This window comes from Alosa sapidissima, chromosome 7, assembly GCF_018492685.1.
Source record: "Alosa sapidissima isolate fAloSap1 chromosome 7, fAloSap1.pri, whole genome shotgun sequence".
NCBI classification, from domain to species: domain Eukaryota; kingdom Metazoa; phylum Chordata; class Actinopteri; order Clupeiformes; family Clupeidae; genus Alosa; species Alosa sapidissima.
In genome coordinates this window covers 15038715-15063646 of record NC_055963.1, presented here as the reverse complement: position 1 = coordinate 15063646, position 24932 = coordinate 15038715, and the positions used below count along the sequence as shown (strand labels likewise).

At 47.3% G+C, this 24932-nt stretch overlaps 1 protein-coding gene across 1 annotated transcript in view; it reads left to right on the top strand.

The window, feature by feature from the left end:
• Positions 1–238: 238 nt before the first annotated feature.
• itga5 (integrin, alpha 5 (fibronectin receptor, alpha polypeptide)) overlaps positions 239–24932 on the top strand; it is a 49386-nt gene continuing 24692 nt past the window's right edge. Inside the window, exons 1-15 of the mRNA XM_042098139.1 lie at positions 239–645; positions 13985–14115; positions 19476–19576; positions 20421–20544; positions 20764–20825; positions 20922–20967; positions 21082–21213; positions 21394–21438; positions 21831–21874; positions 22078–22134; positions 22765–22817; positions 23089–23297; positions 23532–23720; positions 23856–23901; positions 24049–24162. Coding sequence (XP_041954073.1) covers positions 443–645; positions 13985–14115; positions 19476–19576; positions 20421–20544; positions 20764–20825; positions 20922–20967; positions 21082–21213; positions 21394–21438; positions 21831–21874; positions 22078–22134; positions 22765–22817; positions 23089–23297; positions 23532–23720; positions 23856–23901; positions 24049–24162 — 1556 coding nt within the window. The 5' untranslated portion in view covers positions 239–442. The remainder of the gene's footprint in view (positions 646–13984; positions 14116–19475; positions 19577–20420; positions 20545–20763; positions 20826–20921; positions 20968–21081; positions 21214–21393; positions 21439–21830; positions 21875–22077; positions 22135–22764; positions 22818–23088; positions 23298–23531; positions 23721–23855; positions 23902–24048; positions 24163–24932) is intronic.

Below are 24932 nucleotides of genomic sequence, written 5' to 3'. Positions count from 1 at the left end.
AGGATATGAATGGAATGGTTAACAATGTCCACTCACAGAAACTAGCGAACTCAAACTGACAAAAAAGTTTTTCTTTTTTTCGGGGTCATTGCGTTATCCATGCAAACTTAAGCAAGACTGACAGGGATTCCTCCCTCTTTTGTGAATCAGTAAGCTGGCCCCACCTCTCCAAAAGTTTGTCACGAGCCAAGGAACTCCCTCTTTCCAATATCCCTTCAATTAAGCTGCGAGAGGGAGATAGAGACAAGGGTTGAGGATCTGGCAAGGTTGAGAGAGAGACCGACGGAGAATCAGAGATAACGTTACGTGCACTGTGGATGCGTTTGGGACAAGAGGGCTTGGGAAGGAGTGAAGACACTGTAGCCCCTCGAACTCTTTTGTTTTAGCAGATAACACAAACGACTGCAAGAAGATAAACCACGAAAAGGATTAATAAGATAATATGGGGTCCACAAGGCATCGATCGAAGTCGGAATCAAAACTTACTAGTCAAGGCGCTCGGCTCCTTTCATTTGGACTTTCAGTCATAGTTCTACAACTATGTGCCGCATTCAACCTGGACGTCGAGAACCCTGCTGTCTACAGCGGACCAGAGGGTAGCTACTTCGGATATGCGGTGGACTTTTATTTGACCAACAGCTCAAGGTAAAATGATAGCCTACTGTAATGGAGATATTTGTGAATGTTATTGATAAGGGATAAAAATGTAAACGTGTCTTAACAATGCACAGTATCTTCCTTTTTATGTAGAATTTATTTCAAGCGACAAAGAACCGACATGAAATAACCTAGCTGACAAAGTCAAAGTCCAAACAAGAAAAAAGAAAAGGTGTTTGACAAGACAAAAACGTGTTCAATACCAGTCACAAAGAAAGCGGGTTACCTTTGTACTGCTAAGCCTCTTCACACCTATAGTGCCTGCCCCACCATCCTTTGAGAAAACCCCAGGCTACTTAAATTAAGTTAACTTAGATTGATCGAATAAATGGATTTAAGTGTTGGGTGGGAAACTACTTGTCTACCGGTTTAGCCTTTCTCATACTAAGAAGTTCATTCATTTAAGCTGTTTGCCGTTGGTGTGGATAGGGACCAGCTGACGCTGTCCGTGTCATTGTTTGGGGTTTGCCTTTTGTGATGCCGCAGCAGCGCAGCTTCTCGGCAATAGTGCAATCAACTTCACTATCATAGGCTGTTATTTACTGTTTCACCACAGGCGTTCGAAGGCTGTCGAAAAGAAAACATGCCACCATGCAGAGGGGCTATAGTTTATTTATTTATTTTATATTTGTTTTACAAATAAACATATATTCAGGCATGAAGGGCCATCTAGTTTGTGTGTGTGCCTCTGTCTGTCTGTGAACGTGTGTGTGAATGTCTGTCTTGTATGTGAGTGAGTGAGGTTATCTAAGCTCCAAGTTGTGTGTTTTGGCATGCAGACCACCATTCATCTACAAGCATTGCTGAAACTATCTTAAAAAGTCCCCATCCATTAACTCACAAACTGTGGGAAAGGGATGCCCAAGAGCAACTTTCAGCATCAGCTGTTAGTAGTGTTTGGTCATCAGATGAGTGACCCATTGTGAGTGGGTATGCCTAAAGAGGTGTATCTGTCACATCTTTACGCCCTGTGGCGGTGGTGGTGTTTAGCTTGGTATTGGAGAGGGAAAAGTAAAGTTGTCTTGCTTTTGAATGTGTATTTTGGTGTGATACACAATTGGTGTGGTGATTGACTAAGATGCTTCTGTGTCTCTCTCTGTGTCTCTGTGTATGTGTGTGCGTGTTTGTGTGTGTGCGTGTGTGTGTGTATGTGTATCAATCAGTGTATCATTGTGTGTGTGTGTGTGTGTGTGTGTGTGTGATGGTATTTTGTACTGTCTCACCATCCAGTTTGTCACCTTCACGGCACTCTGCTCTCTCCACATTAGCTCACAACCCCCTAATGTCATGCCTTGCCTTGCGTATCAGATGATACCAGCTGGCTGTGCAGTGGAGCCATATTTAGTGAGTGAGCTAAGCGAGAGGGAACATCACTGACAGGAAAGCCTGTGTGATGTGATGTGATGTTCATGGGGTTGGGTGGGGGGTGGGGGGGGGGTTGAGTGAGCGGACACTTGCCCTGTAATCATCCATAATTACAGGTGCTTACGTCCTCTCCTCTCAGCTCCGCACCCGAGTACACGCGACTCCGAGCCGGGCTGTGTGCACTCTCTGCCGCATGTGACCACGCAGTGCCGACAGCAGATAACCTTTGTTGGAAAAGAATGGGACTCTGTGCTGTGCTGTGCTGTGCTGCGCTGAGTTGAGTTAGGAAAAGCCATGCTGAAATGATATGAATGGGACCTTGTGCTGCCTACCACTGTGAATCACAGTGCCCAAGCTGGTCGATGACCACTCCTCAGAAACTCTGTCTAGGGGTCTGTCTGAGTGTCTTGAGTTGGGGCAGGATTAGGGGTTTCAGACATCACAAGCTGATGAGTTGGCAGCTCACGTCGGGAACACCAGGTGAATGACCTATGAGGCAGTGGTCTCTCTGAGTCACAAACAGGCTTCATGTATCACCGTTAGCCATGTGTGTGTGCTTGGGTTTGATACTGGTGTTTGTTCTGAGCCAATCAGAAGAGAGACTCCTGTCCCTGCCTTTGTTAAGAGTTCTTAAAATGAACTGATGCGATTCCAGGCAGTCCTAAGAGGGACTGACTGGGCAGACTTTCTAGCTGTGTGTGTGTGTGTGTGTGTGTGTCCACTGGTTTGTCTAGACGGTGAAGGGTCTTTGCGCTGAGTGGGCTGATCATGGCTCCAGTTTCCCCTGCTCTTTCTCCCCTGCTGTGTTTAGGATACTCACTCACTCACTCACTCACTCACTCACTCAGACTCTATTTGTCTGTCTCTCCCTCCGTATTCCCTCCTCTCTGTCTCTTTCTCTCTTTCCCATTCTCTCTCTCTCTGTCTCTTTCTCTCTTTCCCATTCTCTCTCTCTCTGTCTCTGTATTTCTCACTCTTCCATTCTCCCCCCTCTCTCTATCCCCTCTTTATGGCTGTTCTCTGTCCTGTCTTTCTATTTAAGAGCGCTCCACATCCCACTTCTTTCTGCATGCCTGTCTGGCTAAAGGCTTTACAGGGGAAAAGCTGGATGATTTAAAGTGTGACGCCACCATTTACTGACTCAGTGATGTGTGTGTGCTCCAGTACTAATGTGTGTGTGTGGGTGTGTGTGTGCCTCTCCTACACCTCTACCCCCCTGCATCAGTCTACTGATGTACTGATCAACATCGGTATGAACACCCCCACCCCCTCTGTGTCTGGCTGCTCTGGCCCCTTTAGAGGGATGAAGTCACAGCTAATGCTGCAGCCCTCTTGGCAATGACTTCATCTGAACTTTTAGCAGCTGGGACGTCACACCGCAAAGGGGCCAGGAATCCAGTGTCCAGAGTGACCCCCACCGTGGTCCAGGCCAGGCTGTGTGTGTGTGTGGGGGGGGGGGGGTCTATGAAATGTGTATGTGAGAGGGGACATGCTATCCCAGAGAGCTCCTTATCCAAAGACTTCATAAAATTCCTGGCTCAGTGTTTTCCACGGCAACAGCATGATGCAACGGCGCTGACACGCTTGCCAGATGTAGCCGAAGTATGAGGTGCTTTTCATCTCGCGAGCGCCAGGTGCTAAGCGGGCTCCACGTCATCATGTTCCTGTCCAAGACTCCGGGGAGCCCGGCTAGGCTGCAGGCACAGATGATAAATGTGCAAGTTGACAAACATCTGGATGTTTGAGTTAAAGGTTGCCAAATCACGGAAATGTTTGAAGTGCGAAATCTGGAGCCATCTCATTGTCTCTGATGTCAGAGAGTCATTAAAAGCTGACACAAGATGCACCTCCCTTCCAAGATTCATACAATATGCTGTCTTGGGGGTCTGAAGTTTGGTAAATCAAAGAAACACAGATTGTCTCCACACTGACTCTCACTCTCTCTCACACTCTCTCACACTCTCTCTCTCACACACACACACACTCACACACACACACACTCTCTCTCTCTCTCTCTCTCTCTCTCTCTCTCTCTCTCTCATGGACCCACAACTGTCTATCCCTCATTCATTTTCTCACACACTGTTTCCTCTGTCACCCTGTGAACAGCCCTCTATCTAGTCCAGAGATGCCCCTGATGCCCCTGGTCCAGGGAGGACATGCATGTCTAAGCCATGTGTGCCGTGAGGCAGCCCTGCACTAATAGAATTAAGAGCTTCTGGATGGACCACCGTGGAAGACCGCCTGAGGCTAGGGTTTGTGAACCCTGAGTGAGGGCTGTTGTCAGTAGCACAGAGAGCGACAGTTATTTACGAGCAATGAGAGAGAGAGAGAGAGAGAGAGAGAGAGAGAGAGAGAGAGAGAGAGACTTCATCAGTGCATCAGTGACAGACAAGGGGCAACAGAAGATGAGCTGAGAAAGAGAGAGGATAAGAAAGCATCAGGATACAAAACAGATGCATCAATGCAAAATGGCAGGAAGTGAAAACATGGGTGTTTTTTTTCCTGTTTGGGGTCTTGCATGGACAAACAGCACATGCCTGCAGCTTTAGCGTTATCACAGAGATGAGAGGACAAGATATAAACAGAGAGAGCAAGAGAGAGAGAGAAGGTTAGAAAGAAGGATAGAGGGGTGAAAATTCACCCCATGACTATCCCCATAAGCCTCCCTCTCCATCTCTGTCTCCTGGCAAGGATAAAGGGATGAGCCGCCGTGCCTCGGGAGGTCAGAGGTCACATAGCTGGACAGACGTGTGTGTGTGTGTGGGGGGGGGTTGACTGCATGTGTGTTGATCTCCAGATAACATTGAGGGGGTCTGTCCATATGCCCATTCTACCATCAGTCAGTTTGCTGAAGTCGGTTGAGCAAAAGGCACAGCTCTTGAAGACAGCTCTTCTTCTTTTTTTAATGAAATGGAATCATGTGTGGCAGATGATTACAAAGCGAGCTCTGTGCAGCAGAGGGATGGGAAAGTTTGGCCGTCCCTGCCCAAAAGATCTGGGTAGACACAGCAGCCTTATGATGGGCTGTGTCTCTGCACAGGGATGAAGCATGTGTTTTCTCAAGACCGCTCTTTTGCATGACATCATAGATGGTTGAGTTCTGACATACCGTGAATGAAGTCATCCTCACTCGCTCACGTTCAGTTACACCCTCGCAGTTTTGCCCACTTTTTCAAGCTTACTGCTAAACCAATATTTACCCCAGACCTTGAGCTCAGGGTTTTTTTTGTGTGTGTGCTAAAAGCGGCCATGTTTTGTCCCTGTCTGTATTTGAACTTCCTTTCCCTTCTCAGCAGAGAGAGCATTTATTGTTTTTAGGTTGTTTATAAACTGTAGTCAAGGGTCCATCTGGAAATTGAGGGTGTGTTTCTTTCTTTCCTTCTTTCTTCCTTCCCTCTCCCTCTCCCTCTCTCGGTAAGTGTGCGGTGCTTGCCAAGCTATTCTTCACCCAGGTTCTCTCCGGCTAGCCAGCCATGTTTCTGCCGTATTCTTGGTGAACAATGGCGCTCTTTGTAACAACAGCAGAAATGATTTGCTGTGTTTTGGGAGGAGAGTCTTTCCATGTGACCGTGTTTCTTATTCATTTATTTATTTATTTATTTATTTATTTATTTACTCTTCTCCACCTCCACTCTACGGGGCCTCTTGCCCCGTGTCTGGCTGCAGTCGCTCAGATAGAGAAGCATGTCGAGTGGTGCAGAAGGTTAATAGGTGCAAGTGGTCTGGTCACTGAGGCCATGCTGTTGTCTGCCTGTAACAGTTAAGGCCTGTCTGGATTTACTGTCTGTTTTAATAATGGGAGACGTGTGTGTGTGTGTGTGTGTGTGTGTGTGTGTGAACATTTTAGAATTGGCTTAACACACCAGGCAGTCCTTCTCTGGGCTCCACGATGTTGCCTCTAGGCCATCACCCAGGAGTGTAGTGGCTCATTGTCTAGGGTCCTTCCTCAGGTAGATTTTAATCTCTGTAACGCCTGGTGAGTTTTTGCCTGTCTGGGTCAGACAAAGTGGTGACAGGACAGGCTAATGGTAACAGTAATAGTCTAGCCTCATTATATGATAATTTGGATGGTTAGTATCCTGCTGGTAGGATTTGAAAGACAAAGAAGGGCTGCGATTGGGCAGACATTGCCATTAATTCTAATGGCTAAGATAATTGCCCCCCCCAAAAAATGCACATCGGAACCAAGCTGTCACTCTGTGGGTGTAAATTCCATGGCACCTCTCCAAGCCTGTTGTTTTGTAGGTGTGAATGGCCCATAGCACTCAACACTTTGTGGACCATGTTCTTGGGGTCTGTAGAGGTGTGAGTTACGACTGCCCTGAGCAAAGGGGAGCTACAATTTGGCAAAGGGCAATTGAAAGGTTGGAAACCACATCCCATGTTTATATAGTTGGAATTAGGTGCTTTCAAATTGTTGTCTTGCCACTTGTGAAGGCCTTGCTGAAGGAAAATGACATGGTTGGCGGTTTTGTAGAGAGCTCAACTTTTCCTCCATTTCTAAGACCATAATTTTCTACCATAATTTCCCTGAAGTCTGTCTTACTCTACTTCAGACTCATATAGATAGGTCAACAGGGTGAATTATGCTGGTGAATTATAAATGTCTTAATTTTAAACATGTGCACCATCGCCTCAGTCCTGAATGAGCATTCTTGTTTTATGTTGCTGTCATTTGGCCCATGTATGGTTGCAGTGTTTAGCTTCCTCTTGAAGGAGTACAGGTCTGATTCGAAACACATGGACACTCTGGCTTTCTGGAGCAGAGATGCAGTAATTTGCCTGCCCCTGCATTACACTGCAGTCTTTCTCTCAGACGAGGGCGCACAACAAATCTCTGGGGCCCTGGCTAACCTCTCTGCACCTGGTGCAGTAAGGCTGATTTGTAGGCCTCCTGCTCTTGAAGACTTATCCTCTGAGAGGAAATGTTTCTGTGGTGACATTAAAATCCGGCAACTGTGTGTATGCGTGCACACGGAAGGGGGTTGGGCTGTGGTGTTTATCGTAGCCACACACTTTTTTTGTTTAGAAAGAAGTGGTTAAAGAAAAACAGCACACCCTGACCGTATAGGTTTCTTCTTGTATTAAGTAGCTGACTGCATTAGTAGAAACAGATTTTGACAGCTAATTTCACTATGTTGTTTGTCCTTTGCTCTCTCTCTCTCTCTCTCTCTCTCTCTGTCTATCTATCTCTGTCTTTTTGATGAGGTTAAGGTTACTGTCTCTTCAGGATAAATGAATTCATTTTTAACGTCAATCATCCTTTCAAACTTAACATCCCTTGCGAAGGCATTTTGTGGTTTGACAGAAGCGGACCCCCCCTGCGGTGTGTTTTGAGAGAGACTGGCCCCTTGCTCAGCTGTTTCCCTCATGAGCTCTAGAGTGGCGTGCAGTGCTCCAGCAGCCATCCCAGAGGCCCCTGCTTCACTCATCACCGGCTGGCTCCCCTGGAGAGTCATGAGCTGCCTGGAACACACAGCAGTACTGAGCACGTGCAGAAGCAGGCCTCGGACAGGGCGCACCTGTGGATGAGGCATGCTACGTTAGATAGCATTCTCAGCCCCAGAATCAGACACTACTGGAGTTCTGGCTGAGCCAATCGATGTAACCTTGCTGGGGATTTAGGTACATGCCAATCAGATTGTTTTACTCCTGAGGTCTGCTTTTTAAACAACTGGACAGCCCACCTAGGAACTCTAGGATTTTTCATTTTGGGTGATGTTGATAGCCATCCTGGGCCAGGTCATACTGTTCCTTAATAAGGGGAAGATAAACACTCAGGACTACAGCAATAGCAATGAGCCATGGTGTACTTGATGGAAGATGGCACAGCACCAACTGTAGAGAAAGTATGACCTGTCGGCTGATATTTACAGGCACACAGACCCACACACACACACACACACACAAATATACACACCCCGACCTTGAGCCAATGCCAAGGGCCATGCGCTCTTTTCAGGCTAACCTGACCGTTGAGGAAGAGACCGTTCCTACTTTTGGATGCCTCCCAGATCAGCTCTAGATGAACGGAGGTCAAGCTTATTGCAGGTTCAGTTGGAGTCACAGGGTGCACATCTAGACTAATTCAATTTCTGTCACACACACTGCGGAAGTGTGAGTGTTCTGTCTATGTATAGCCATTGTAATTATGTGTGGGTAAACTGAATTAGGGTCTATATGATTTAGTGTGTGATTTTTCTGGCATGAACGCTGAAGGAGTGACAGTGCAAGTGAGCGTAAGCAGATCGGGCTTCAGACATGACCTACAGTAACTCATTTTAAATAAACTTTAAGTGCCTCACTCTTTTCCATTGGACCGGAGCTTGTGGCCATTGTGAGTTAATCACAAGCGACGAATGACGAGAGCCGAAGTCCCGGCGTAATGAAATGCCGTTGGCTCGAGAATCGCCCGTTCTACTGGCCGGGTGTTGACAGACGGTGTTGTTCAGGGACGCTGAGCCTGAGTGAGAGGATCGTGAGGTAATTGTGTTTCTATGAGGTCAATCGGAGTGTTCAATCTTCATAGCTAAGCCATTCCCACCAGCCCCCAAAGACTCTCCATGCCCTTCAAATGACAGCATCTCTTGGCTGCTGTTGGTGGCCTTTTTTTTTTTTTTTTTAACTAGGCCTACTGCAGATGAACGCAGCAGTCGCCTGCTTGCGCGTCGTGATGAAAATGTGATTGTTAAATTTTTCTTGCCATTTAGAGGTAAACCACTGTGGCTTTTAGCAATTATAATAGTGCTCGAGTGACATAAGCTTCGCAGCTGGGAGGAAGACAATTAAGTGCGGAACAACTGAAGGAATGTGTCTGGGCAGGGGTGGTGTGTGTGTCTGTGTGTCTGTGTGTGTGTGTCACGGGGGTGAACAAAGGCATTTGGCATTTCATTGCCTCCTGCACTAACCTCTGTCCCACACTCCACACTGATGGGCTGGTTCAGACAGTCTCACATCAGCAGTTTTCCATGCAAATAAACAGCAATGTGGCCCACTGAGTCCCTTTTATTGACGTAATTTCCCCTTCATTAGCTTGCCCTCAAACGAGGGAGTTTTTTTCACTGAGCCCAGGCTCACCCTACCACTTAGCTGCTCGGTAAGCAGTTAGCGCAGGCTAAATTAATTAGCTTAATCAATGCCCCAATGTTGACATTGGTCAGGAGGCTGTTAGTGGTGGGTGTTTGGCACGCTCTTCAGGGAAACGGCAGTGGTCATTTTCTTGGGAAGCCACTGTTAAAGGGTTTTCCACCACTAAATCCCTCCGGGAGAATTGCTCAATCCCCCCCCCCCCCCCCCCCCTCCAAGGCGATTCACACACAGACGCCTCTCCTTGCATTGCCACAGAGTGTCCGGCTGCCAAATGTGTTTAGATATATTTGATTTGGACCAGACAGGGACAGTATTTCATCAGGAGAAGTGCAGCTCGTCCTTGCTGCGGCAGGCTCTGTAATCAGCGGAGCATAACGCGCTGTGACTTTGAGGTCAGGTGACCCCATTCATCTCCAGGACCACCACAGTGTCTTTGCTCTGTCCTAGACCTCGCCCTTCAGACAACAGCCAAAAACACTTTATGTTTACAGAGGCGTGCATCCAGTGAGAGGGATGAAATGGATGGAGCCAGTTACCTCCAACCCAGCTGACAGAGAGAGGAAGTCAGCTGTGACCCCAAAATCGGGGGAACATGGTTTGCCTCATTGTAGAGCAGTAAACAAACTCAATGAGTGACAAAGAGACCAAGGAGCACTAACTAAGGGTTCATTAACAGCACTAACTAAGGGTTCATTAACAGGAGTTTTTAGCTGTACCACTGTACTCAAATCTTGGTTTACAGCTGTCTTATGAGTGATGATTGTACCACATTGTTTATCAGCAGAGATAATACCCCAACGGGTGATGCACAACTTCCTCGTGAGTCACCCACCTATGCTAGTTGTCACCATATATTACCCTAAAAAGCCTAAAGCCAGCCTGCATGGGAAATCTCCCGCTGTCTTTCCTGTTGGACAACAGAGGAAAAATCCACCCACCCCATTCAAAGCTGCTGCCAAGCTGAGCATTTGGGCCAACAACAATCAGACCCTTATCTAATGCTAATGCTAGCAGTTAGTCTCTTAGTGGGCAGAGGAGGCAGTTAAGACTAGACTGATCCCTGCTTAGATAAGGAGCCATTACATGCTAATTGTTCCGTATTTACAATTCCTGCAGATCACTATCAAGGTGTGAGGGCTGAGTGTATGCGCAAGGCAAGGCAGGAGCCTCTACACAGGACTCATTATGCTGATGAAAGCAGTTCTCTTTGTGTTGTTGTTTTCCTGTGTTCTTGTTCATGTTTTCCTTTGGATGAAGCTCAACATGGGAGCCCCCAGCCCCCACACCCTGGTCCAAGTTTAACCAAAAACAGTGAATATCATAAATGCTATAATATAGTCTTGTTTTTAACTACTCTGCGCATAAAGATTCTTCACTCACCAGTAGGTTTGGTAATGGATGCTTAGATCAATTTTTTATTTGATGACTTCTGCTAGCTCTAACTTCTTGCTTTCATAAGTAGGAAAACACACTAAGGTAGGAGTACCCTTGCTTACATACAGCCGTGTGTGTGTGTGTGTGTGTGTGTGTGTGTGTGTGTGTGAGAGAGTGTCTGTGCAGGGGTAGGTTGGACGTGTGCGGAGTTTGGCTCTGGCAGGTCCACAGCTGCCTGACGCGTTCCCAGCGCCAGGTTAAGTGCTTAAGAAGCGAGCTGCCTCTCCGTCCAGCACGAACGGCAGCGCTGACGTTGCATATTTTTTTCACACTGAGAAGAGGCTGTGGTTCATGCAAACCAAATTTCACAGCTTGGGGCTTGAGTGTGTGAGATCGAGTATGGTGTTAAGTTTTAGAAAAATGAAAAGAAAAAATACAAGCCCAGACTTCTGTAGAATGTAAAACTGTTGGACAAATAAGAGGAATTGAGTTGAACTTGCGAGGAACTGTGAGGAAGTCACATGACTCCCCACCCCCCATATCACCCCTGCACAGCGTTTGGAGGGCCACGAAGAGGTGCATTGTGGGAATGTGTGGCGGGGGTGTCGCTCTGCGTTCTGCATTACTGGGTTGCTGGAGTGGAGGGGCACCTCTGGGATTGGCCCTGAGTCTACACACATGCGGAGAGTGGGAGAGTTCCTCTAGGCCGGAAGAGTGCCTTGTTTTGCTTTCCCCCTCTAAGACAACACACAATGTGCCTGCCCTCTTCCCCCATCTCTCTCTCCCTCTCTCTTTCTCTCTCTCTCTCTCTCTCTCTCTCTCTTCTGTTTTTCTTTGTCTGTCTTTAACACGTTTCTCTTCTCCTCTTTCATAGCCTTTGCTGTGTTTACACACATGCACACAGATAAACAGACACTCTCACACACACACACACACCAGACATACATGCACACACTCACGCACGCACGCACGCACGCACGCACGCACGCACGCACACACACACACACACACACACACACACACACACACACACACATTTTGCATGTGTAGACACTGAAGGAACCTGTCCCCCTGGAGAGAGAGGATGGAACTTGGTGACCCCCAGGACACCTCTTAAACCCCTAATGCCTCATGCCCTGCCTCCCCCCTCCTCTTTCCCCTCTTTGCCTTTTATCCCTTCATCTCTGTCTCACTTCCTGTCTGTCTTGAAGTTCTCTCCCTCTCTCTCTCTCTCTCTACCCCTCTCTCCCTCTCTCTCTCTCTCTCTCTCTACTCCTTTGGGAGCCCTACGAATCATCCCTTTGATGTCCAGCGGGCTCGTCCAAACGGCTCAGCTTCAAACTGTCCCGCTGTGCCCGTTGTACCTGTGTTTTTGTGCTGCACTCAGACACAGACTCCTGCTGACCGGAGCACAGGTGCTCTTGCTCTGTCACCATATTTGGAAAGAAATGAAATCCGTACCCAGTTTGCAATGGACTACTGCTGTGTGACATTTTGTGTGTCTCTGTGCCTATTATTAAGACTTTTCCAAAGTTTGCTCTTGTATTTCCATACATATTTCACGGAGTTGAAGAGCTAGAACTCAACGTCTCTACTTATGTGACAGCAGGCATGTGTGAGCAGTAGATGTTAAGGTACTTCATTTAAAAAAGTAATTTTCTCTCTTCATTAAGTGCTCTGTTTAGTCAACAGGAAGCTGACATGAGTCAGTGGCAAGATTGGTCCGCCTGGGGACAGGGTGCAGGATGGCACATATAGCTGGCATGGGTCAGTGGCGAGATTGGTCTGCCTGTGGACAGGGTGCAGGGTGGCACATATAGCTGGCATGGGTCAGTGACGAGATTGGTATGCCTGTGGACCGGGTGCAGGGTGGCACATATAGCTGGCATGGGTCAGTGACGAGATTGGTCTGCCTGTGGACCGGGTGCAGGGTGGCACATATAGCTGGCATGATTTAAACACAGCAGCTGACCCTGAGCTGAGCAGGAAGAGGGTGTGCTTTTCCTGTGACAAACACCCCCCCCCCCCCCCCCACACACACACACACACACACAGGCACACGCCACTCTCCACACATGCCCTCTCTGCCCTTGCACACACACACACACACACACACACACACACACACACACACACACACACACACACTCTGTTTTTCTCTTGATGTCTCCCCCTCTCCCTGCCTGTGCTTTAATGACAGGAAAGAAATGATAGTAATTTTACAGACAGTGAGGTCATGGCTGCGCGGTACCCATCCGTGCCGTCTCTCGGAAAATTAGACTCAGATTAGAAGTGCAGAGAGAGAGAGAGAGAGAGAGACAGAGAGATAGACGCAGACACAGAGAGAGAGAGAGAGAAAGACAGACAGAGAAGGAGAGAGAGACAGAGAGAGGCTGAGAGAGAGATAGACGCAGACACAGAGAGAGAGAGAGAGAGAGAGAGAGAGAGAGAGAGAGAGAGAGAGAGAGAGAGAGAGAGAGGTAGAGAGAAAGACAGACAGAGAAAGAGAGAGAGACAGAGAGAGAGGAGAGAGAGAGAGAGAGAAATGAGTTTGGTGGGGATCAGAGGTGGGGGGTTAGAGCTGTGTCTCTAACCTAAGGCCTCTCAGAAGTACCAGCCTGTGTAGATGTTCACATATGCTCATGGGTGTCCATGCTGCTCTCACACTTATGGTAAAGAGCAGAGAATTATTTAGATAGCATAAATGTGTGTGTGTGTGTGTGTGTGTGTGCGTGGGTGGGTGTGGGTGTTTGTGCACATATGTGTATGTATAGGAGGACTCCTCTGGGACTTGCCCTCACAGCTGTGGGAACAGCAGTGCCTCCACTTAGTTGGTCTGCTCTCTTGTTTTCCCATTGACTTTGTCCCGCAGGGCGCTTGTGTGTGTGTGTGTGTGTGTGTGTGTGTGTGTGTGTGTGTGTGTGTGTCTGTGTATGGTGTATGTGTGTGTGCATGTGTGTATGTATTGTGAGGGCACATCACGTGTTCACCAGCAGGGTAACTAACAAGTACACATGGCCACCAAGTGTTGCGTAACCCGAACAGAACATTACCATCTGAAACCCTCTTATTTTGCCTTAAGAGTCTTACCCAATTTGTCACAGTCAAGCATGCTAATAACTTATGTTCCATTTCTAGAACCTCATAGTTGAAATGCCAGTTCATAAGGTCATAAGTTGAATCTCTGATTGCGTGGTACTTTTCCAGTGAGACTGCTTATTAGTTTGACTAAGCGCTCTTCACACTTAGTGTTTATCAGCTGTTATCATTTTTAAATGTGAGAAGGAACTCTAAGAAGTTCTATGATGTAACATCCTGTGTGAGTTTGTTCAACACTGTTCTTCTCAGAACCATCAGTGTCTCTGTTTCAGTTTCAGTGCACTATGACACACTTATGCTGTAATGCTGGAGGGCATTTGGAATGTGTGTAAATGATGCCTTTGTTTCGTGTGTGTGTGTGTGTGTGTGTGTGTGTGTGTGTTTCTCCTCTCTGCAGTGTCAGTATAGTGGTGGGTGCACCAAAGGCCAACACCAGCCAGGTGGACATCGATCAGGGCGGCTCAGTCTTCCATTGCCCCTGGAGCACCGGCCAGTCAGACTGCCACAGCATAGAGTTTGATCATGAAGGTAAGCCTTGTATTTGTTGTTTGTTCGTTTGTTTGTTTGTTTGTTTGTATGTATGTTTGTTTGTTTGTTTTTTATTCCCCTCTCTTCCCCATTGTATGCATTTTGCCACAGCTCCATTCTCATTGTGTGTGTGTGTAGGGGCGATCCTCCATACTGCACTTCTGCCCTAGGCCTTCCAACTCTCTTTGTTCTTTTTCTGTCGATGCTTCCTGGCTTTTCCTGTGTAATCTTACCAACACTAATAAACAGTTGGTAAAATGATGAAGGTAAGGATTGGCCACTGGATTGCCTAGGAGTTTGGGATTTGTCTGTTGGAATTTTTGGGTGATTTTGTCATATCCGTTCACACAAACCATGCCTCAAGTACTCATGTTGGTCTCACCACTGCTATGCATAAGCAGCAGTAGTTTAACAATATCAGAAGAACCAGCCCCCACACAGTCAACATTCGTGAACCACTAATGGATGTAAGGCATTGTTCTCCAAACAATCCCATGGTGAAGCAATACCCTGGGCATTAAATGGCTGACTTGAAGGATTAGACGGTGCACCCCACTTCCTCTGCCTCCTACAACCAAACAGTTCCTTTGTTGATGGACACTCATTCCTTTCCTTAAGCGACTCCACCTTGGGCTTCCTCTCGTGTCGTGGTGCCCTCAGGTCACCCTTAGGTGACCTCTCCTTACCTTTTAGTGTCCCGAGCGCCGCGGTGTGACGTCTGATGGAAGAGGAGATCTTGAAGTGGAAATGAAAGGGCCGTTCCTGTTTTAAGTGGCCACTCTTCAAGAGTGTTGGGCAGTGGGGAAGAAGAGCTAGCGGTTCCTGGTCAGGGCGTTTTGCTCCGGCGGCTCCTTCACGGTCTGTCAGTGCCTCCAAATTAAATGACCCTCATGACTGCTCAGAGGGGGAAGTCTGGAGGGGACACTTGAGTTTCTTTCTAAACAGGAGGCAATTGAGCGTTTGCAGAGGGTTTATGGATGCTGCCTTAAAAGTGGGGTTTACTGGCAGTAGGAAGTCTGTCCTGAGGGGCCAGTTGTTGAAACTATAACTGAAAACTATAAATCGTCTTCCAGCGCATGGACTCATTAGCCACTAAACCCTGTTTATGAGGCGAACACTCAAGGCCATCAAGTTAGAATTAGACGTCTGTGGCCTCCTCTCACTCTTGCTAATCACCAACTATGCTGACACTGCAGTTCAGACAACCAAACCAGCACTAGGTCCTCATATTGCCACACAGCAAACATAAAAGAATCAGATGCCAGACTTAGCGGGACAAACGGCAAAGAATATTCTCTTTTGATTTACCAGTGGTGCTTCCTGATACTGACCACATATATGTCACAGAATCCATTGGCCATGCCATCACCCTCTTAGTGCTTCAGTCCAGTGCAGACTGACTCCCTCCTCTCCTTCTTTTCATACATTAATTCATTCATTCTCATTCCCAATGAAAGCTCTTATTCAGGTCGCCACCCTCTGTGTGTAAAACGTCAGTCGATAAGAAGTCTGGCTTAATTCGGTTCAGCAGCAGCTTTGCTTTTAATTTGATACCCAATACCCCAAATGGAAAGTGTAACTTCATTAGACTAACACTAAATGACAGTTGACCTAGTGTTGTGTCACAGTAGTTCTCAAAGGTTAATGTTGAAATGTCAGTAACTACTGTAGGCCTATAGAAATCTCATCTGTTGAAGAATGTTCAAGGACCATAACTGTTTTTTGTTTATTTTTTCTTCCCTGGTTTTCCCAGATATCACTACCGTACCAAATTGTTCATACTACAAAATGGTTAAGATGTTTGAAAGGGACAAGCACACACTCACTCAAATATTGACACTTGCACATACAGTGCCACATGTATTTAAGTTGCCTCACACACACACATGCACACACACACACACACACACACACACACACACACACACACACACACACACACACACACACACACACACACACACACACACACACATACACACTGCTGCTTGTGGGGTCTGCCACGACTGCCCGTGACCCACATCAGTGCTTCCACAAATTGGGTCAAAACGGTCAGAGAGAGGAGCCTCCTTGCTACATCCCAAGCCAATCTAGCCATTTCCCCCTCACTTTAGATAACAGCCGGGAGAGATCCACATTAAATGGATAGAGAGAGAGAGAGAGAGAGAGAGGAAAAGTCTTTAAATGGATAAAAAGACGAATGGAGGAAGAGCTGCGTAAACAAAGAGTGCAAAAAGACTGATGGGGAATAGAGATGGAAAGAGAATAAGACGGAAGAAAGATAGAGGGAAGGAGGGAGGGAGCGAGAGAGGGAGGGAGGAAAAAGGAAAAGAAAGAAAGCCGACTCTCCTTGTCTCTCCCATCTGACCTCCTCCCCCCCCCTTCCTCCACGGCCAGTGCGTCCCTGGGGCCGTCTGATGTGATGACTGAATTTGGACATTTGTCTTGGCCCTCCTCTCCAGCCCTGCCCCAGTGTGCACACAACACCCATCAAGACCCCCCTGCCCTCACCCCTCACCCCACCCCAACTAATGGCTCTATTTCTGCTGAGGTTCAAAGCAGACGGAGACACACGCTCCAGACCCTATGCCCCCTCTCCAGACCCCATGCTCTCCCAACTCCCCTGAGAAGTGGATTTAGAGAAAGAGGCCCAGTCCTGTCCTTTGGCCCAGTGTGTGTGTGTGTGTGTGTGTGTGTGTGTAGAGTGGGGAGAAGGCGATTAGTGTATTTTCTTTTCTTGTGTTTTATTATCTTATGTCTTTCAGCAGAGCACTCGCGCGAACAGTCAGGCAGGCCGCATGACTGCAGCCACTGTCCCGAGAACAACTCCTGGCTGTGACGCCAACTGGCCGGCCGGCCCCAATAGCGCTTTTCATAACCACCAGTGTCACGCAGTCTCAATTAAAATGATATGCGGTGGCGCCACATGGTGGCATACGTCCCGGGTGGAACGCCAGCGGCGATGCCAGTCTGCCCCATCCTGTCATTCGTCCAGCAAACTCCGACACTGACATGTCTGCCCACTTAGGGACTAGTGCACCACAATTGACCGATAAGCTGAACAAAGGCCAATGCTTTATTGTTGTTCTTGAATGCATGCCTGTCTTCATGGAAAAAAATGATAAAAAGCCCCCCCCCCAAAAAGGGCTAGATAAAAAAAAGTCATAAAAATAGCACTCCCCACGACCATTTCCTTTGGCGTTCCCAGCGGCCATTCTGCTGTTTGAATGCACGGCACACTGAATAACAGCCTTATCACAGACACTTCAATTTATTTCCACTCGCAGTGTGTTTAGATGGAGGATCTATGTGCCAAAATCCCCACCCTACCCCCACCTCCAACCCAAAGCTCCCCTCATCTCTGACCAGTTCTCGTCTAACCCCGGGGTGGATGGAGCAACGGCCAGGTCCGCATGGAAATAATAATCCAAACGTCTCCGACTCTCTCTGCATGTCAAGCACATCCATGCTGGAGCCAGACTGCTGTTTGCCCACAAGACACGCGGGCTTTCTTTTCTTTGGCACACAGGGAGAGAAGGAGAAAGGGAGAGGGGAAAAGAGAGAGAAGGAGAAAAAGAGAGAGAGGAAAAGTGAGAGAGAGAAAGAGAAAGGGACAGGGGGGGAAAAGAGAGAGTAGGAGAAAAAGAGAGAGAGGGAGGCAGAAATTGAGGGGGAAAGCCAGGAGGCGGCCATGGAGAAGCACTTCTTCCATAATGTTATTAGAGGATGCTAATCCCCACTACAGGATCAAAGAGAAGGGTTTGGAGAGACAGACTTGCAGACAGAGTGTTAGTCAGGAAAAGTGATGGACAGCAAGCAACTAAGAGATGACATTACTCTGTGTGAGCGAAAGAGAATGATGAGCTGGAATATAAACTGTTGCATGGGACACTGGGCATAGAGAGGCGGTGTGTATGTGTATGAACGAGGGATACAGAGAGAGGTGGTGTGAATGTGTATGAACGAGGGATACAGAAAGAGGTGGTGTGAATGTGTATGAACGAGGGATACAGAAAGAGGTGGTGTGAATGTGTATGAACGAGGGAGACAGAGAGGTGGTGTGAATGTGTATGAACGAGGGAGACAGAGAGGTGGCGTGAATGTGTATGAACAAGGGATTAAGGATGAGTAGAAGAAAATAAGCAAGAGAGGAGGGGATGCAGAACACACAGATCGAAGTCATGCGCACGGCAGAGAAAACAAAAGAAAGACAAAAGAAAGAAAGAGGAGAAAGAAAGAGAAACAATAAGTAAGGGTGTGTTTATCTGTGAGTGAGACTGATAAACAGAAAGGAAGGGTGTGTGTGTGTGTGTGTGTGTGTATGCTAGCTGTAACGCTGATAGACTGTGTGTGTGTGTGTGTGTGTGTGTGTGTAAGAGAGAGAGAGAGGGCGAGAGTGAGAGTGTGTGTATATGCTAGCTGTAGAGCTGATGGACGGTTGGCCGTTGCCAGTGGTGTGTTTTCCTTGGACAGGTCTCCCCTCTGCTGTCTTTTTTTTCCCTCTCCGGCACCGACTGGATTCTCCCTCCCCACAGCGGCACTGCTCTTGCTGGGCAGGGAGCCTGCGGACTGCCCCCTGATCCCCCTCCCTACCCCCAGACCCCAGAGCCCTCCGCCACACCACCACAGGCCCTCGGTTGCATCATGCCCGCAATTGTGGCGCAACCCGAGATCTCGCAGTGATGAACCGCCGCCTGGAATCTCTCAGGCCCGTGTTTCAGATTCAGGTCGAGGTAACAGATGTGGAGATGGAGAGAGTGTCCACGTCAGCACACAGGGATGTGCAGGAGGGGGATCTAAGCGAAGTTGACATTCCGGGCTCCAGACGTCTGAAGCGGGGCATGGGATTCGGACGCTCCAGACTCCAGTCGGACTGGCATTCCTTGAAATGCCGATGCTGAGCTGTGGTGGTGTTGTTTCAGAGCGGTATGAAAAACATCGTCAGTTTTGGTCTGGCATCACAGATGTCAAAACGGAACAAACCGATAGCCATCTGTCTTTTTCTCATGCCTCTCAAATGACACGAATCTGAGCATCCTGTCAGCTGGCTGGACAAACACTGAGGTCACGACGGGCATCGCAAGAGGTCACGAAAGAGGGTGGTGCAGTCAGTTTAGCGAAGGTCACGATTTGACATTTGAACCCTCCAGAAATGTTTTCCTTTTATGGATCTTTGACTAACCAGATTAGCAGATGTATTGATCATTCTGCTCCGAATTGGAATTCAATGCTGTGTGGTCAGGACTGATGAGGCTTTGGAGCATGGGGTTGAGAACCTGATGCTGTGATATTTGAGACTGTCTGTGTGTGTGTTTGTGATAGTTGATTGATTCTCCAAAAATCTTGTCTTTTTGTTCTAGGCAATCGCCCAATCACCATCAACAACACAGAGAGACAGGGGGAGTACAAGTCTCACCAGTGGTTTGGAGCAACCGTGCGTTCCCACGGCGACACAATTTTGGTAAGACCACACCGTGTGCACTAATGGGTGGGCGCTATTACAGGCAGCCTGTCTAGACAGAGATGAAATTCCATTTAAGGTTGTGAACTGTGGTTGACTGTCATTCAAGGTCGGCTGACGGCACAGACAAAAAGAAAGTATCGAAAACAATCACCTCTTTTGGTCGGTTTCACACAGGTGTAAGAGCTCATTTAGTTCAACTGAGTCTTGTACATGACTAAGATTTAGGAACACTAGAATGTTCAAGTCCTGTAAAAGTATACGCTGTGTGTTGCCTAAATTGACTTGCATGTTATGGGCTGTGTGTCAGGCATGAGTCATTAGTAGAGGCTAGAGTAGGTTGTTGGAGGTCTAACCTCTGGGTAAGCCCCTGTGCTCTGGACGGCCTTGACATCAAAGCCCAGGTGTTGTGTTGTGGGTGGATTATGGAGGACGTGTCCTGGATTTCTCTGTCACGGTTGCTTTGCTCCAGATGTAATGAAGACCTCTCCCAGGATTTACGCTCTGCTCACCTCAGCTGTGTGTTTTCATTACCATGAAGACCATGTGTGTCTCTCTCACTCTTACACACTCTGTTTTCACTTGTTTTAGTTCATGTTCTTCTGGAACTGAACCATTGACGTTGGCAGAACTATGCTGCAATTGAGTGACAGAAATCTGTCAGGAGCAGATTTTCTCTCTCTGAATGAGTAACATTCTCCCCCTGTCTCTCTCTCTCTTTCTTTCTTTCTTTCTTTCTTTCTTTCTTTCCCTCTCTCTCTCTCTCTTTCTCTCTCTCTCTCCCTCTCTCTCTTTCTCCCTCTCTCTCCCTCTCTCTCTCCCTCTCTCCCTCCCTCCACTGCAGGCTTGTGCTCCTCTCTACTCCTGGAGAACAAAGGAAGATGACAGGCGTGCTGATTCCACAGGAACCTGTTTTCTGTCTGTCAATAACTTCACCAAGTTTGTGGAGTATGCTCCATGTCGCACAGGTAGGCTGTCACCTTTCACCTTTCATTCATTTGTATCTGCTTCATTCATTCATTTGTATCCTGTCCAGTAATAAGACACAGTGAACATTTATGGTACTTGGCACGGAGTTCCATTACAAGCAGGCTCATCATGTGTTGGGTCATTTGAAAGACTGTAATTGTTCCCTGGCTTTTGTTCGCCTAACACTCAAAACTGTTTTTGTTTTGTGTCTCTTACAGAACTTTCTGCAGAATCGGGCCAAGGGTACTGTCAAGGTGGCTTCAGTGCTGACTTCACCAAGGTATGGATTCTGTAATCTCAGAAGTTTAGGAAGAGTCTAATGATAAAATGATGCAGATTGACATCTCAGTATTCATCTGAATTCTTCACATTCTAGGATGGGAAGGTTGTATTGGGAGGACCAGGCAGCTTCTTTTGGCAAGGTAAACTACACCTTAATACCTTGTTTACATATTGTGTTTCAAGCCCAAGATGTTTGTAAGCATTCCAGTTTAATTTCCTCACATTCCGGCCTTCCTCCCTCTTGTTTATATCAGGTCAGGTGATCTCAGCGGTCAAGGAGCAGATCATCAAGGCTTATTATCCAGGCTACTTCCTGTCCTCTGTGGAGGGAGAAATGCAGACCAAGCAGAAGCCCCAGGCAGTGTATCACGATGACACCTACATGGGTACGATGTGCTTACCTTTTGGAGTCTCAATGAGCAATTCTATTTTGTTCACAAATATGTTCTTTTTTTAATCCTCAATCTGACATTGATCAGATATGGATCATATGCAACTGTCCAACACTGTGTACTGTATGTAGTTGACCAATGCAGAGTGCTAACTGGATTTTCTTGTATTTTCAGGCTATTCAGTAACAGCGGGAGAATTTACTGAGGATAATGTAGAAGGTGAGCCTTGTTTATTGGCTTTCTCTGGCGTGCACACACACACACACACACACACACACACACACACACACACACACACACACACACACACACACACACACACAAACAGACACACACACTCAGACACAGACACTATACAAACCACACCATCTTCTGCCACATCTCTCTCTACATCATTTCAAGGTGTAAACCCTGCAACCACATACTTACATACTTGGATTGTGATGGTATAAACCAAGCCCAAGGCCAAAATGAGTAAACGTTTTGATGCTAATGGCAGAGATTCTCAGAGTTCCTGAGGATTCCAGACATTTCCATGTTTCCACTCCTTAATGTCTTTTCCATTTGATGAATCCTTTCTATTTTCCCACCATGGATTTTTTGCCTTTCAGATTTTGTGGCTGGCATCCCAAAAGGAAATTGGTCGCATGGTTTGGTAAGAAGCCTCTTCTGACCATGTAGTTCTGTTCACTGTTGGGAGGTGGAGCAGTGTGGAGAAGATGAAGTGCTAAGTGCTTGACTTTGATGAATATAATGATAACCATCATTAAAAGATGTTTTAAGAGTACCATTTGTACAAAAATGTGAACTGGAATGATTTGCTTTCATCTTTCATCCGTTTGTTTCTCATACGTTTAGGTTTCCATCCTGAATGGGACTGACTTGACTAAAGTGAAGACCTTCTCTGGAGAACAGGTTCGTCTTTCTCAGTACTCTCTTTTCACGTTTGTTATGTTTCTTTAGGCTATGTGCGGTTTCGTGTCTGGTCAACCCAGCCCCTCATCTCACCATCTAGTGCCCACAGCGTAGTGCGTATGATGATGATATAAGCAAAACCATTTCCTTTACAAGTTTCTGCAAACTGGCACGGAGGACTCTGTGGTTAGCAGTAAAGCACACTAATTGAAGCAAAAGTGCAGGGGCAATTTTCACAAATGAGAACCACGGCTTTTTACTAATTCTTTTCTTTTTCCGTCTTTTCTCAAAAAAAAAAAACTTTTTTGTGTATCCTGATTGCCTCAGCTGAGTAAATATAATGAAACCCTCTTTATTTGTCTACCGAAAGAGTCTGGGAATATTGGTGGGCTCTTAGCTTTTGGGTTCCCACAAAAAAAAACAACTGTAAAAAGCAATTGTCTAGCTGGAGAAACAGTGCATTGTGACATTGCCATAACAAAAGACAAGAGGTTTTGTCTGACCCAGCCAGAGTCAATAAAAGAGTACAATACACTGTTTGTTTACATGACTGTAATCCATGACATTACGGAATGTTATTTATATTAATAGTAGTTCTGCTGTGTTTACATGTGTTAATTATTTATGCAGATGGGATCGTATTATGGATATTCTGTGGCTACCACTGACATCAACAATGATGGGTGAGTAACCACTGAACACCACTAGTCACCAGTCAAAGAGCCTTTAGGCCTCTCGGTATTTAAGACAAGGCAAGGCAAGATTATACACAGGGGAAATTCAATGTGCTTTCCATAAACAAAACCAAAGAATAATAGTAAATAAAAGCGTAAAAGGGCAATAGTTAAAAAAGTTGTTTTAAAAAGTAAAGTACATAAATACAGTTATACAGTATGTTTAGTGGAGTTTGCGTTTGTTGTGTGTTGTGTGTGACTCCCACTGGCCTGTGTTCAGGCGTATGGACCTGCTGGTGGGGGCGCCCATGTTCATGATGTGGGACACGGACGGCCGTCTGGAGGAGAGGGGCCGCGTGTACGTGTACCTGCAGAGAGGCCTGCTCGACCTGCAGCCCCAGCAGCCCCACCTGACCGGCACGGAGCTCTATGCCCGCTTCGGCAGCTCCATCGCCCCACTCGGCGACCTAAACCAGGACGGCTTCAACGGTGAGGAGAGACGGGCTTCGAAAATCAACTCCTCTTCTCTTCTCTTCTCTTCTCTTCTCATGTCATGTCCTCTTCTCTACTCTTCTCTTAACTCTTCTCTTCTCATGTCATGTTCACTTTTCTTTTCTCAACTCTTCCCCTCTTATGCCTTCCTAGGATTTCATCTACTGTTCCATCCACATCTTCCCCATTCATAATTGTTGTAATTGTCTTTCTGTACTTCCTGTGTTTCAGATGTTGCCATTGGCTGTCCCTTTGGAGGGGAGGACCAACAGGGAGTAGTCCACATCTATAATGGACACAGTGGCGGGCTCCATGAGAAACCCTCTCAGGTCATCTCGGGCCAGTGGGCGTCTGCGCTACCTGCCAGCTTTGGCTTCACACTCCGTGGCAACAAAGACCTAGATATGAACGGCTACCCAGGTGAGCTGAGACATTTGGGGCCAGTGTGAATATGATCTCCCCCATAGTAGGTTCATTTGTCTCCCCCATAGTAGGGCCATTGTAACTGATCGGATGAACTGAATGAAGGAAATGGATCTTGTATCTTCCTAACAGATCTCATTGTGGGAGCATTTGGAGCTGACAAAGCAGTAGTGTACAGGTATGTCCAAGCTACATCACTGCAGTCCACACCTTTCCTCTGATGGTCATCATGCAACACAACATCCACTACATCAACAGATGATCCCATTTCCTACATTCTGAATGTTGCGTTCATACCTCTGATCACTGTGCCATCTATGTCCAGAGGTCGTCCCATCGTCAACACCAGCGTGACTCTGGTGGTTCACCCGGCCATGATCAACCCGGAGGAGAAGCACTGCGTCATCACCCGTGGCAACGAGACCATCGCCGTCTCCTGGTGAGTGATGGACACACACACATACACACACACATAGACACACACACAAACACACACACACACACCCGCTCTTATCAGGGAAACCCCATCAGCCCAGTGTGTTATGTCTGGCCTCTGCATTCTGTGTTTGGGTTTGGTGACCGACAGCGTTGACACGTGCTGAGGCTGGACGCTGCCGGACAGGAAATTAAAACTCACAAACGGCCACAGCGATGACAACCAGCGAGGAATGCTGAGCAGCAGTGGAGTATAGTTTGAGTGCAGTCGAGTAGAGTTTTGACATCGAGGTGCGGTCAAATCCTCGCCCCTCCCATTAGCCCATAGATTAGGCACCCGATGCTCCACTCATCCCACTGGGGGAGAGAGAGAGAGAGAGAGAGGGAGAGCAAGAGAAACAGAGAGCGAGAGAGAAAGCAAAATGGAGCGAAAGTGGCGGAGAGAGTGGAGCCCAAGAGAGAGAGAGAGGCCCGAGGCCGGCCTTCCGTCTATTGATCTGGCCTCCGAGCTATTCTCAGAGCTGTTGTCGGGAGGGCACTGAGTGGAGTGGACATGCTAAGACGCTGTGTGTGTGTGTGTGTGTGTGTGTGTGTGTGTGTGTGTGTGAGTGAGTGTGTGAGTGTGAGTGTGTGAAGCATACATGCTAAGACGCTGTGGCCTGTGAGAGCGTGAAATGGAGCTTCTCCACCGTCATGCCATGTTTTTCTTAAATGTGCGTCCCAAGGAACTCCACCTCCTGGGAGCAGCGGGGGAGAAAGGAAGGAAGCAGCCGT